Below are 12,160 nucleotides of genomic sequence, written 5' to 3' on the forward strand. Positions count from 1 at the left end.
AGATCTGTCAAACAAATCTTAGAGATCCTCAAAGTAATTTTGTTTATTGTTTTCGTGTGTATAAATATTTAGAAACCGAGAATGTGTTTGTCAAAAAATTTAAATTATTAATTTTTATTTTAAATTATTTTACTGTAAGGTATTAAAAAATAAAATTTAAATTTTAAAAATATATTATTCAAATATATTTGTCAACGAAATATACATGTTTGATATGATGATGTTTTTGTGCTGAGTAAGAAAATTGAGAGTAGGTCTGATTACGTAGAAAAAAGCACGCCGTTAGAATTAATACAAAACCCAATAAAAGGAGCAAAGAAAGCAAACATATTTTTTTGTAGCTCATACGCAAACAGTCAAAGACTCAAGTCTCCCTTTTTCACTTCACTAATAGCAGTAGCAAATATCAGACAAACTCACCAGCAGAATCTTAGCTGGATGCATCACCTCCTCCTCCTCCTCCTCCTCCTTCTCCTCCACACTTTCCCTTCCTCTTCCTTTTCCTCTCTCATGATTCAACCCTTTCCCATTTTCCTTTCTCTCCCTCTCTCTTTCAACAAAGCAAACAGTCCCCACAAATCACACCCACAGCACATTTCTTTCCTCTTCTTCTTCCTCCTCCTCCCTGCTCTTGAAACATAGAGCCGAGAAACCACAAAATGCCCACCTCTTTCCTCGCTTCCTTCATCACTACATCACTCTTCCTCTTATCCTACGCACCGCCCCACTTGTGCTCTTCCACGACCACTAACCGTCGGATTCTTCATCAGCCATTTAAGCCACAGGACTCCTTCCTTCCCACCGAACCTCCATCTCCTTCCCCACCTTAAACCACCATCGCCACCATCGCCACCATTCCCAAATCCCATTTTCCCACGCCTACCCCTAACCAATCCCCCTTTTTCCCTTCCTACCCTTCCCCTCCACCCCCTCCGTCCCCTACCGCATTCGCATCTTTCCCAGCCAACATCTCCTCTCTCATCCTCCCTCAGTCCTCTAAACCCAAACCCAAATCCCAAAAACTCCTCGTTGTCGCCATCTCGGCTGTCATCTCGGCTCTCATTGTCCTGGGCATCATCGCCTTTTATTACGCTCACCGCCGGAGAAACCAAACTAACTTCTCCGACTGCAAGACTTACGGTGGATCCAGTAACAGTAACAGACTCCAAGTAACTGCAGAGAGACTTAGAGCAAGTAGCAACAGCCAATAAACTAAGAGCCTCTTTCAACTAGTTCCGAAGTTTCTGTACTTGGGAACTTTTAGTAAAATTCAAGGCAGGTTAGCATGAAAGCTCCAATGACAACACTAATGTCAGGTCTGATCATCATAAACTGGAGTCCCCGGAGCTCCGGCCCCTTCCACCGCTTCAACAGGGATAATTCGAGGCAGAACTATGGAAGTGGCAATTTTGATAGGGATGGGAATGAAGAGGAGGAGGAAGAGGAGTTTTACTCACCGAGAGGATCTTCAGGCGGTAGAGAAAGCTCCAGCGGGTCTAGAAGAGGTTTTTCTGCTGCTGCTGCCGGTTTTGATGCAAAAAGTATTGAATCTTCGAGCTCGCATTCGTCTTCCACTTCAGCTTCTCCTGCTCGGTCTCATTCTCTCAGTATTTCTCCGCCAGTAAGTTTGAGTCCCAGACCAAAATCGCCGGAATCTGGTACTGTACTTTCTGCTCAATCGTTGCCACCACCATCGCCATCAATAATGGATGCTCATAATGAGAGGAAATCTTCTTCATCATCTTGTGCTTCATCTCCATATGCTTCGCCTAAAATTACACTAAATTTGGAAAGAAATGTGCTGTCTTCGGCTTCTACTTCTCCTAGAGTGTTGAATGATTTGGATCGAAACAATGTGATTATGCGGTCTCCATCTTTATCTCCAGCTAGAATATTGAATAGCAATTTGGCCCAAAATAGACCTTCTAGCTCACCTTCTTCTGTTTCAACTTCACCTGATAGAGTACTGAACGATTTGGCTCGATTTAATGTGAATTCTCCGTCGTTGTCCTCTGTTTCTTCATCACCTGATAGAGATTTGGAAAGGACCCCATCACCGAAAATATCAATTGATTTGGATCGAACTGCGCGGTCTCCTTCACTGTCTGTTGCTTCTTCACCAGAAAGAGGTTTCGAGAAGAGCCTACCTACATCTCCAATAGTTTCAAATGTTTTGGATCGAATTGAGATGTCTCCTTCATTGTCTGTAGCTAAGAGCACGTTTTCATCTCCCAGAATCTCGAATGTTTCAGATCATACTAAGATGTCTCCTACATTATTGTCTTCACCTTCTTCTTCGCCGGATAGAAAGAGCCCAGATGTATCACCAACAATGACTTCTAGTGTTTTGGGTCTAAATGCAAGAATTAGTAATGTTTTCGAGCAGCTTATGTCAGTTCCGCCTCCTCCACCCCCGCCTCCGCCTCCGCCTCCGCCAATGCAGCTACCGCGAAGACAATGGGAATCTCCCTGTGTTAATGTATTATCAACACCAACAGACCAGCCAATTTCAAAGCCTCCAGCGCTTATACCACCCTCAAGGCCTTTTGTATTACAAAGCACAACCAATGTATCGCCCATTGAGTTGCCACCTAGTTCTAAATCATTGGAGGAGGCCGACGAAACTCCTAAACCAAAGTTAAAGCCCTTGCATTGGGATAAAGTTAGAGCAAGCTCTGATCGTGAAATGGTGTGGGATCATCTGAGGTCCAGCTCTTTTAAGTAAGACTCTGAACCCTCTGTTACCTATTTACTTGTAATCGGTGTTTTCGTGCTCTCTCTTTCTTTTTTTTAAAAGTAAAATAGGTCTAAATTTCTAGTTCAAATATGGATTATATTCTCTTCTCTCCTGAATAATTGGTTGAATTGGGTATTCCGCAGATTGAACGAGGAAATGATTGAGACATTGTTCGTTGTCAATACGCCAAAACCAAAGCCAGCCACTCCTCATTCAGTTAACCTAACACCCAACCAAGAAAATAGGGTACTTGATCCCAAAAAGGCGCAGAACATTGCAATTTTGCTCCGGGCACTCAATGTGACAATTGAGGAAGTTTGTGAAGGCCTTTTAGAAGGTAAATGTCCATTAATATAGTAGACATGGTCCAAGTGTCTTGTTTTATTTCATGTCTTGGGGTTCTGTCTGGGGAATGAATTCTTGGCTTATTTCTTTGTTGCTTGAAAATAACCTTTCTAGGCTGGTTTTTTTTTTTTTTTTTTTTTTTTTTTTTTTTTTTTTAACATATTTGACTCGCAGATGAACCAGTATTTTATTGTCGAGGTCTCTTTTCATCATTGCTTAACTTTACTGAAACATCTTCGGTTGCTTCTGGCCTTTGGACTTACACAATGCATTTAATTTTTATGAGCCAGCCTGCGTTCGATTACATTTGACATCCTGAGATCTGCTAACTTATGGAGAGCTCCTAATTCACTAAATGCCTCATCTTGTCATTTTGTGTTGGATTTGTTACCTCCATCATCTACTACTGCTTCTCTCGGGCCCTTTTAATTTGTATGATGAGCGTGCAGTGACATGCGCAATTATTTATTACTGATCCCGCAACTAAAGCAAGTCCCACTTGTTATGCAGGAAATGTTGATGCTCTAGGAACTGAACTTCTGGAAAGTTTATTGAAGATGGCTCCTACCAAAGAAGAGGAGCGTAAATTGAAAGACTACAAAGATGATTCTCCAACCAAGCTTGGTCATGCTGAGAAATTCCTGAAGGCAGTGATTGATGTACCTTTTGCATTTAAACGAGTGGATGCAATGCTTTACGTAGCCAATTTTGAGTCCGAGGTTGAATACCTCAAAAGGTCCTTTGAAACTCTGGAGGTAAACGGAGTCTTATAATCCTTTTCCTTTGATTCTTTGTTGCTTCTTTTTGGTTGTGGTATAATTGTGGTCATCAAGCCTACAATTTATGTAATTGTACATTCCTCAACACCTAAAAACATTTAGTAGCCATTTGGTTCTGCAATTCTCGAGATAGCTGCTCAAACTTATTATGGATGATTGTTGAATGGCCCAAAGGTGCTACCTTGTCAGCTATCCAATGGAAAATTCTGTGCGCTTAGCAACCACCAGTCCTTGTGCTTCTTTCTTTCTAAATTAATCCATGTGATTTCTTGTCATTATTGTTTGGTGTTGGTGGATCTGAGATGTCACCGCCCAAGTCTCATTGTTTTTTCCTTTTTACAGGCAGCCTGTGAAGAACTGAGAAATAGCAGGATGTTTTTGAAACTTTTAGAAGCTGTGCTCAAGACAGGAAACCGCATGAATGTTGGCACTAACCGTGGTGATGCCCATGCCTTCAAGCTTGACACGCTCCTTAAGCTTGTTGATGTCAAGGGTGCAGATGGAAAGACCACACTCTTGCATTTTGTTGTACAGGAGATTATAAGAACCGAAGGTGCTCGTCTCTCTGGGACCAACAACACTCCAAACTCCACTTCCAGTGAAGATGCCAAGTGTAGGAAACTCGGCCTGCAAGTTGTTTCTGGTCTGAGTTCAGAGCTCGGTGATGTGAAGAAAGCAGCTGCTATGGATTCTGATGTACTTAGCAGTGATGTCTCCAAGCTTTCTAGAGGGATTGAGAATATCAGCGAGGTGGTGCGATTAAATGAAACAGTGGGAATGGTGGAAAGCTGTCAGAGATTTTCAGAGTCAATGACGAGGTTCATGAAAATGGCTGAGGGGGAGATTATAAGGATTCAAGCCCAAGAAAGTGTTGCTTTGTCACTAGTAAAGGAGATCACGGAATACTTCCATGGCAATTCAGCCAAGGAAGAGGCTCACCCCTTCAGAATCTTCATGGTGGTCAGAGACTTTCTTAGTGTTCTTGATCGTGTGTGCAAAGAAGTTGGTATGATAAATGAGCGAACAGTTGTTAGTTCTGCCCATAAATTTCCAGTTCCAGTTAATCCAATGCTTCCAGTTCCTGTAAATCCAACGCTGCCACAGGTTTTTTCTGGATCCAATTCAAGGAAGCAGTGTGATTCCTCCGATGATGAGAGTGCATCTCCTTAATATTTGTGTCTCTTGTTCATATCAGGGTAAACTTATTGTTGCACCTAGCCAGGAAATGCCTAAGGTGGGTGAATTGGGCAGGGTGGGGTTCTCATGGGCTGGCATCTGGCTTACCAGATTTCTGTAATTTATTTTTCTTCAATATTTGTATAAATCCATGACAAAGATTTTGTAATTTGCTTTTGTCATATAGATAGTATACGACGAGGTTTTCTTTGGGTGAAGTAGGGCAATATGCTGGCTTGACTAGCAGTCGACAATGGCAATGTCGTCACGTAAGCCTGTCGAAAACTTCAATTATAGGAAAGCTAAGCTGTTCAGTTATGCAAGTCATGAGCATAGGATGTATTCCTGTTGTATATCTGTACTGTACCTATTTAGTAATTGTTGTCTTTTTCTGAAATTTTAATCTCATCATATGTTTGGCAAAAGCATTGTATTTATTTCAAATCTCATACAGAACTAGCTAGCACTCACAGACCTTGAGAATGACTGGTGTTAACAGCTTACCCTCCCATGGAGCTTCTGTACTCGGTTTTGGTGTGCGAAACCTGAAACATCTTTCAACAACATTCCACCACCTCACCTTCGCTGCTGCCACCACCACTATAAACCATAGCCACCACATCATCAATACCCTATTCATCACCACAACCGCATCTATCTCACCATTAATTTACCGCTACCACCGTAATTTTCATATCAATGCTAACTGTCGTAAATTTCTTTCCATGAAATTCTGTTTTCAGTTCAAATATTTTGAAGTTAGAACCATATTTCCATGCAATTACTATCGCATTTTCTTTCCCCGTCCAAATATTAAATCAGGAAGGGGGGCATTTTTTATTTTCCAGTAAAGGCACTGAAACATGACTGTATTTCAAAATATATAAAATAGAGGTGACTAAATTTCACCCCAGGAATTCGTATCCTAGTGATAAGGAAACTATATTTATTAGGAATTCTTTTTCCATGGTAATACTCCTGAATTCGTGGATGAGCAGGCTCACCAAGATTGACTAATTTTTACATCAAGTGAGATTGATGATCCCTCCAATGCGTGGAACTAGACACCAGTCGAGTGGATACAGAGCTATGCCAAATATCTTCGCTTCTTGTTGTCTTTAATTTGCAATGTACATTCCTATTTGCTTTTGCCTTCGCTAGATTGCAGGGACTCTGCACCCATGTGCTCTAAAATACGGCGCGCTTCTTCCTCTGTTGCAGGAACCACTTTCCGGATCCTAAATCCATTATTTGTGGCTTTTGCCTCTGGACGTGCAGTGAAAGTGAAGTAAAATGTATTTGATACCTGTTTCAAATATGGCCAAGGCAAATAGAAGCACACAATTAAAAAGATAGGAAATATGTGAGGGAAGTTTCATGTTAACTTGAGCTTCAAATCCATACTGTAAAAGTTCTAGACAGTGACCCTTTTCAAGGACTAGCAATTACTCTGAAAGCATTTTCTGTTGTATGAAAGAAAGGAATATGGGCACTTACCTCACTGGACCTCAACTCAGGCCTGGTAACATGGGCAACAACTTCAATGTTGATCAGAGGCTTTTCTGAGTTTTCATGTTCCGTGTAAAGAACACAGGATTTGATGCGCAGGAAGTCTCCAACATCAACCTGTTCACCAAACAAATTTTCTTGATGTAAACTATGACTCAAAATTAATTGCATGGACCATGGGGACTGCAGTTCACATGCACAACTTCTGTAGTTGATATACCTGTGAATTCTCTCTCTCTCTCTCTCTCTCTCAGAGTTATCACACACACACACACACAAACACTTTTAATCACAACATGTGCAAAGAAATCACCATCTGCATTTTAAATTTCAAATACAATGTACTAGTTGAATTGGATGGTTGAACTTCAAGACATTTATATGAGCAAATCACGTCTTAGCTTCACACAAAAATTTAAACTCAGTCAACGATGTAAGGAGATGGTACTTGGGGGAGGTCTAGAGCAGTTGCTTATATTTCATTTTGAGACATAATAAGAATGAAGTAAAAGCTTATGACTGGTGAAAGAAAAGATGCTGGTACTCACAGGTCTTAAGAAATCAACATGATCAACTTCAAGAAAGTAAGGAACCAATCCAGCAAAGGCATAAGCAGTTGAGAAAGCCAACTCGAAAGCCCGATGCATCAAAAACCCTCCAAAGATTCGACCATGTATGTTCCTTTGCTGTGGCTGGCAAATTAAAGAGTTTTCAAGGCATGTATCCCTTAGAAGAATGCTATTTCTGTCCGCTAAGGCTGGCATGTCACAGAAGATTCGTCCCTCAGCCAACAATGCTTCAAGTCTATTTACCTCCCCATTCTGAATTTCCTTCTTTTTTTCTACACTCTTCCTCTTTCTGAGCTTGCTCCTTGCTTCAGCTTCTTCAAAAAGTAACTTTTCCTTCTCTGTTTCAGGCGACAGCCTATTCACTGGAGCAGCTTTCCCAGTCTTAGAGTCACGGGCCACAAATATGAAGTTGGCTGTCAAAGCTACGGAGTCTGAAGTGTCAGAGCCCTCTGCAAAACAAATTTACTTACCGTGATTAAGAAATATAAAGACAACGCAAAAAAAGAGCCATTTTATTGGATTTTCAACAATATATTTGGTTAGCCAGATATTAAAACTTCCATGTAGTTTGAGATAATAGAAAATAATTGCCGTCCTGCTTACATTTCTTCATTCGCTTCTTCAAAATGTATGTTGAAGCATTCAGATTGAATGAATCACACAAGACAGCTTAAAGCAACAGTAAGATTCTTACTAATAGTATAAAGATTCTTACTAATAGTATAACTAAAGGGCCTAACACTCAAACCCACTTGCGAACACTCCATCAGGATCAGTTCTGTCTTGCCTTTTTATTTCCACTCTCTTAAAAGTCAAGGAACACTATATCTTAAAGCTAAAGTTGGTACCAGAATAAAGTACCTTTTGTGGATTGAATGACCTCCAGTTGAATATCAATTGATGACCGACCAACCCATATGGCAGAACCAACTATTTTAAGATCGACGTCAACACTAATTGGCTTCTTCAGGACAATCTTATCCACGGAAGCAGTCACCAGCAGCAGTGGCCGTGTTGTGCTATCATCGTCGGAACAGTGCTAATACAACAACAAACATTCAATCACAAATGGAAAGGAAGATGCATGTGAATTGTATACTGCAATGAAAATTCCATCCAAATTACATGAACTAGCATTTCATTTCAAAATATTCAATCATTGTTGAGAAACACTCAACTAACAGACGTAATCATCCAAAAATATGTGTAGTTGGGGGTTCCACATCAAATTTCTTTACGCATCAAAAACAGGAATACAGAAGATTAAAAAAAAAAGCCAACAAACCAAAGCATATGATACGGTCCATTATCCATTTCCCATGTCGTAGTATTAAAGACAGCCAATGTAACCACAACATTGCTAACTTTAAAATTATTATTATTTATTTATTTAACGGCAAGAGGTCCTCAACATGGCTTACTCGTCAACCGATATATATATAAGATTAGGCATAAATCTTGCCTTGAGACCACAGACAAAGAAAAAAGCCGGAGCTTTCATTACAACCTAACCCACCTATTGTTCCAGAACAATTCAAAAAACTAACTTCGAATCACTACACAGATAAATTCATTTAAAAGAAGAAAGAAATAAAGGGAGTACCTTGACAGAGATGGTGCCAGCCAAAGCATCAAGATCCTCAAGCAGTTTACCAATCCTAACCTCATTCCAAGGATCCCTATACTGCTCTCTTAAAATATAATCAGTAGAAAAACCATACAAGATTTTAGTACGGCTCTGTTTTGGAGTTTTAGTCAATAATTCACTCTGTGGAGTTGCATCTTCAGGTGGGTCAAGAAGTCTTTCAAAGGTCTCGGACCTTGTTTCCCACAGAGCATTGGTTACTGGTGAATGGTACATTCCTGGCCAAAAAGCTATGGGCTTTCGTGTGTGGCCGTTGACGCAAGCAAGGGAGTTGCTGTTGTCAAAGGGGTTGGTCAATGTGGAGACTACAGGGATGGTTCTTGGAGAGGAGGAATTGAATTCCATTTCCTTCTCCAAATTTTGGGAATTGGATTCCTCCTTCATAGATCAGTGATCAGAGATGAAGATAGAAAGGAAATTTTGCTTTGGAATTGGGTGTTGATTTGGTAAAACACTACGACTGTTTCTCAGCTTTGTGGGCCCCTTCACTTCCATAAATGTGGGAATTGCATTCTGATTTTTACATATTTATATAATTTAATGTGCCTCACTTATTAGTTTGCCTTGCAGTCTAGATGATCAGCTGACTCGACTTTCATCTGAGAGACCCGATTTCAAGTCCCAACAAGGGATTCTTATTTTGTTGTTTTACCCCCCCGTATAATTCAGTCCTTGTCGTTTTGACAAAAAAAAAAAAATAGTCTCATGGTTTCAGAAAATGTACTTTAATCCCCATAGTTTTTAATATCTTTATAATTTAGTCCTTTCATCTATTTCACGTTTCTAAGAAATTTATTTATTTCTCTTTTGGAAAATAGAGGGAGATAAGATGGGAAAAAAATGTATAATTGAAAATAAAAAAATAAGTTGACAATCATCAACCTTATTTAAAGAAGTATTTAATTATTTTTGAAATATTTTGATACCTAAAAATTAAGTACTTAGCTCTATTAAACTAAAATGAACGTCGTTCTAAAAATCAATTTTTCATGGATATGATCTATTTATCTATATATTATTATGGATTGTATGTATTTTTTAAATGCAAAGATTTTTTTTGATCAAAATATATATAATTTTTTTTGAGATTTTTAAAATAATGAGTGTTTTATCAAATTAATGTAATTTGTTTACTTATTCCATCTTTTTTGTTAACATCATTTTAATTAGAAAAAATCAACCCTAATATCCTATAATTTGGTTAAAATTGCATTTATCAATTAAATTTTGTAAAATTATAATTTACATCTTGAAATTTTTATGCTCGCTAACAATTAACATCTTGACAAAAAATATTAATAAAAAATATATAATTACTTACATAATTGTAATTATATCTCATTTAATAATAAAAATATCTTTGTATTAAATATTATACATTTGCATCAATTTAAAAATAAAATAAATGTAATTGTTGGGAAAATGCAGTACAGATGGAGGATGGATACAACATAAATAAATTACATGGTCATATATCTTTTCCCGAGCTGCGACTGACATTTATGTATTATGGATTTCAATTTTGCTGCTCAGCTGCCTTGTTTATTCTAATATGTCAACAAGAAATATCTATTAATTAACTCTTCTACAAGAGGATCTACCCAACAACATTTATTTTTAATTAGCTGGACGCTGGGCCACCATTTTTTTTTTTTAAATTCAAAATTCAAAAATATTTTCGGATGCATCCTTGAGCAGACAAAACCCTATATGAACATTCAAATTGGGATATTATTGATGATACAAGTTGTCATAATCTAATTTTTAGTTTCTCAAAATTTTCTTTTTCTTCTTCTTATTTCTTTTTAATAAATAAAATATATAATTACTTACATAATTGTAATTATATCTTGACAAAAAACATTAATAAAAAATATATAATTACTTACATAATTGTAATTATATCTCATTTAATAATAAAAATATCTGTATATTAAATATTACACATTTGCAACAATTTAAAAAAAAATTAATAAAATAAATGTAATTGTTGGGAGAATGCAGTACAGATTGAGGATGGATACACAAATAAATTACATGGTAATATATCTTTTCCCGTGACATTTATGTACTATGGATTTCAATTTTGCTGCTCAGCTGCCTTGTTTATTTCAATATGTTAACAAGAACTATCTATTAATTTACTCTTCTACAATAGGATCTACCCAACGGCATTTATCTTTGATTAGCTAGATGATGGGCCACCATTTTTCTAAAAATAAAATTCAAAATTCAAAAATATTTTCAGGACGCGTCCTTGAGCAGACAAAATACTATATGAACATTTAAATTAGGATATTATTAATGATATAAGCTGTCATAGCCTAATTTTTGGCTCCTCAAAATTGTTTTCTTCTTCTTCTTCTTGTTCTTTTTTTATAAAGAGAGAAGCAACTTGGTTAGCAAGAACAAGACGAAAAGAGATTTAAATGCATAAATGAGTGAGAGATGAAGAAACCAAACTGGATCTTTGATGAAAATGAAAAATCAATTACATCCTTAAAGGATTACAGTTGAATAAAATAGGGGTTTAGGGTCAATTTTTTTCAAAGATATCTAAGTGACACGACCAAAAGATTGATGTCTTTTTCCAAGTGCAGGAGTGTCAAAGTAATAAACAACCCGGCAAGACCGGGTTCGAACCATAAGGAGGTTAACTATATAATAATAATAATAATAATAATAATAATAATAATAATAATAATTTAAAGAGAACTTTGAGATGTAAGATTAATGTGATAATTCAACAATAATAAAAATAAATATCAATATTAGAGGATCTACTAATAGTATTAGAAATAAGTATATTATAAACTCTTTTTATTAATCAACTAGAAACCACACACAAAGAAGGTTTCAATTGGATGATTTATCCTTAATAGTTTATTATAAATTTTTAACATGATCATATTAATTATCTTATTTAAGTAATACCATACTTTTAAATATTGTCAGAAATTCATAATGCTAACTTATGTTAACAATAAATCAAGTTCCTTTCATAGCACATGTGTAGGTTATACCATACGTTTAGCTATAAAAGTGCCAAGCATTTGTTGTACCAAGTGTTATACAACACAAATCTAGATTAACCATTTAACAAGCAAGGTATTAGGAATTAGTAAGATAAAAAGATAAGACATGTTAATAACAAACTTTCTTGGATATAAACATTGAAGTCTATGTTGAGTTTATATTATACATATTCTAACACCATTAGTAAAACCTTTTTACCTTGACATAATAAACTTAGCTAAACATAATGAAGAAGATAAACATAAATAAACAATATAAGAACATAAGTATAGTGAAGGAAATGAAAAGCATAAACAAGAGATTAAGGAAAATATAACATGAAATAAAACTTAAAAATTACAAAAATAAAAAGAAAGAAATAAAG

The 12,160-nt window shown here is 36.9% G+C and overlaps 2 protein-coding genes across 2 annotated transcripts; one reads left to right on the top strand and one right to left on the bottom strand.

Annotated features, from left to right (window-relative positions):
- Positions 1–1,291: 1,291 nt before the first annotated feature.
- Positions 1,292–5,434, top strand: LOC118041160 (formin-like protein 1). Its single transcript, XM_035048340.2, has 4 exons — positions 1,292–2,721; positions 2,881–3,074; positions 3,593–3,837; positions 4,204–5,434. The coding sequence occupies exons 1-4, from the start codon at positions 1,298–1,300 to the stop codon at positions 5,029–5,031; spliced, it is 2,691 nt and encodes an 896-aa protein (XP_034904231.2). The 5' UTR covers positions 1,292–1,297; the 3' UTR covers positions 5,032–5,434.
- Positions 5,435–5,889: 455 nt separating this feature from the next.
- On the bottom strand, positions 5,890–9,210 carry LOC118041166 (acyl-coenzyme A thioesterase 2, chloroplastic). Its single transcript, XM_035048354.2, has 5 exons — positions 8,719–9,210; positions 7,977–8,154; positions 7,095–7,564; positions 6,535–6,663; positions 5,890–6,343 (listed from the first exon to the last, which is right to left on the bottom strand). Exons 1-5 carry the CDS (start codon positions 9,142–9,144, stop codon positions 6,176–6,178), a joined length of 1,371 nt encoding a protein of 456 aa, XP_034904245.1. The 5' UTR covers positions 9,145–9,210; the 3' UTR covers positions 5,890–6,175.
- Positions 9,211–12,160: the final 2,950 nt, after the last annotated feature.

This window comes from Populus alba, chromosome 14 (genome assembly GCF_005239225.2).
Source record: "Populus alba chromosome 14, ASM523922v2, whole genome shotgun sequence".
Taxonomy (NCBI): domain Eukaryota; kingdom Viridiplantae; phylum Streptophyta; class Magnoliopsida; order Malpighiales; family Salicaceae; genus Populus; species Populus alba.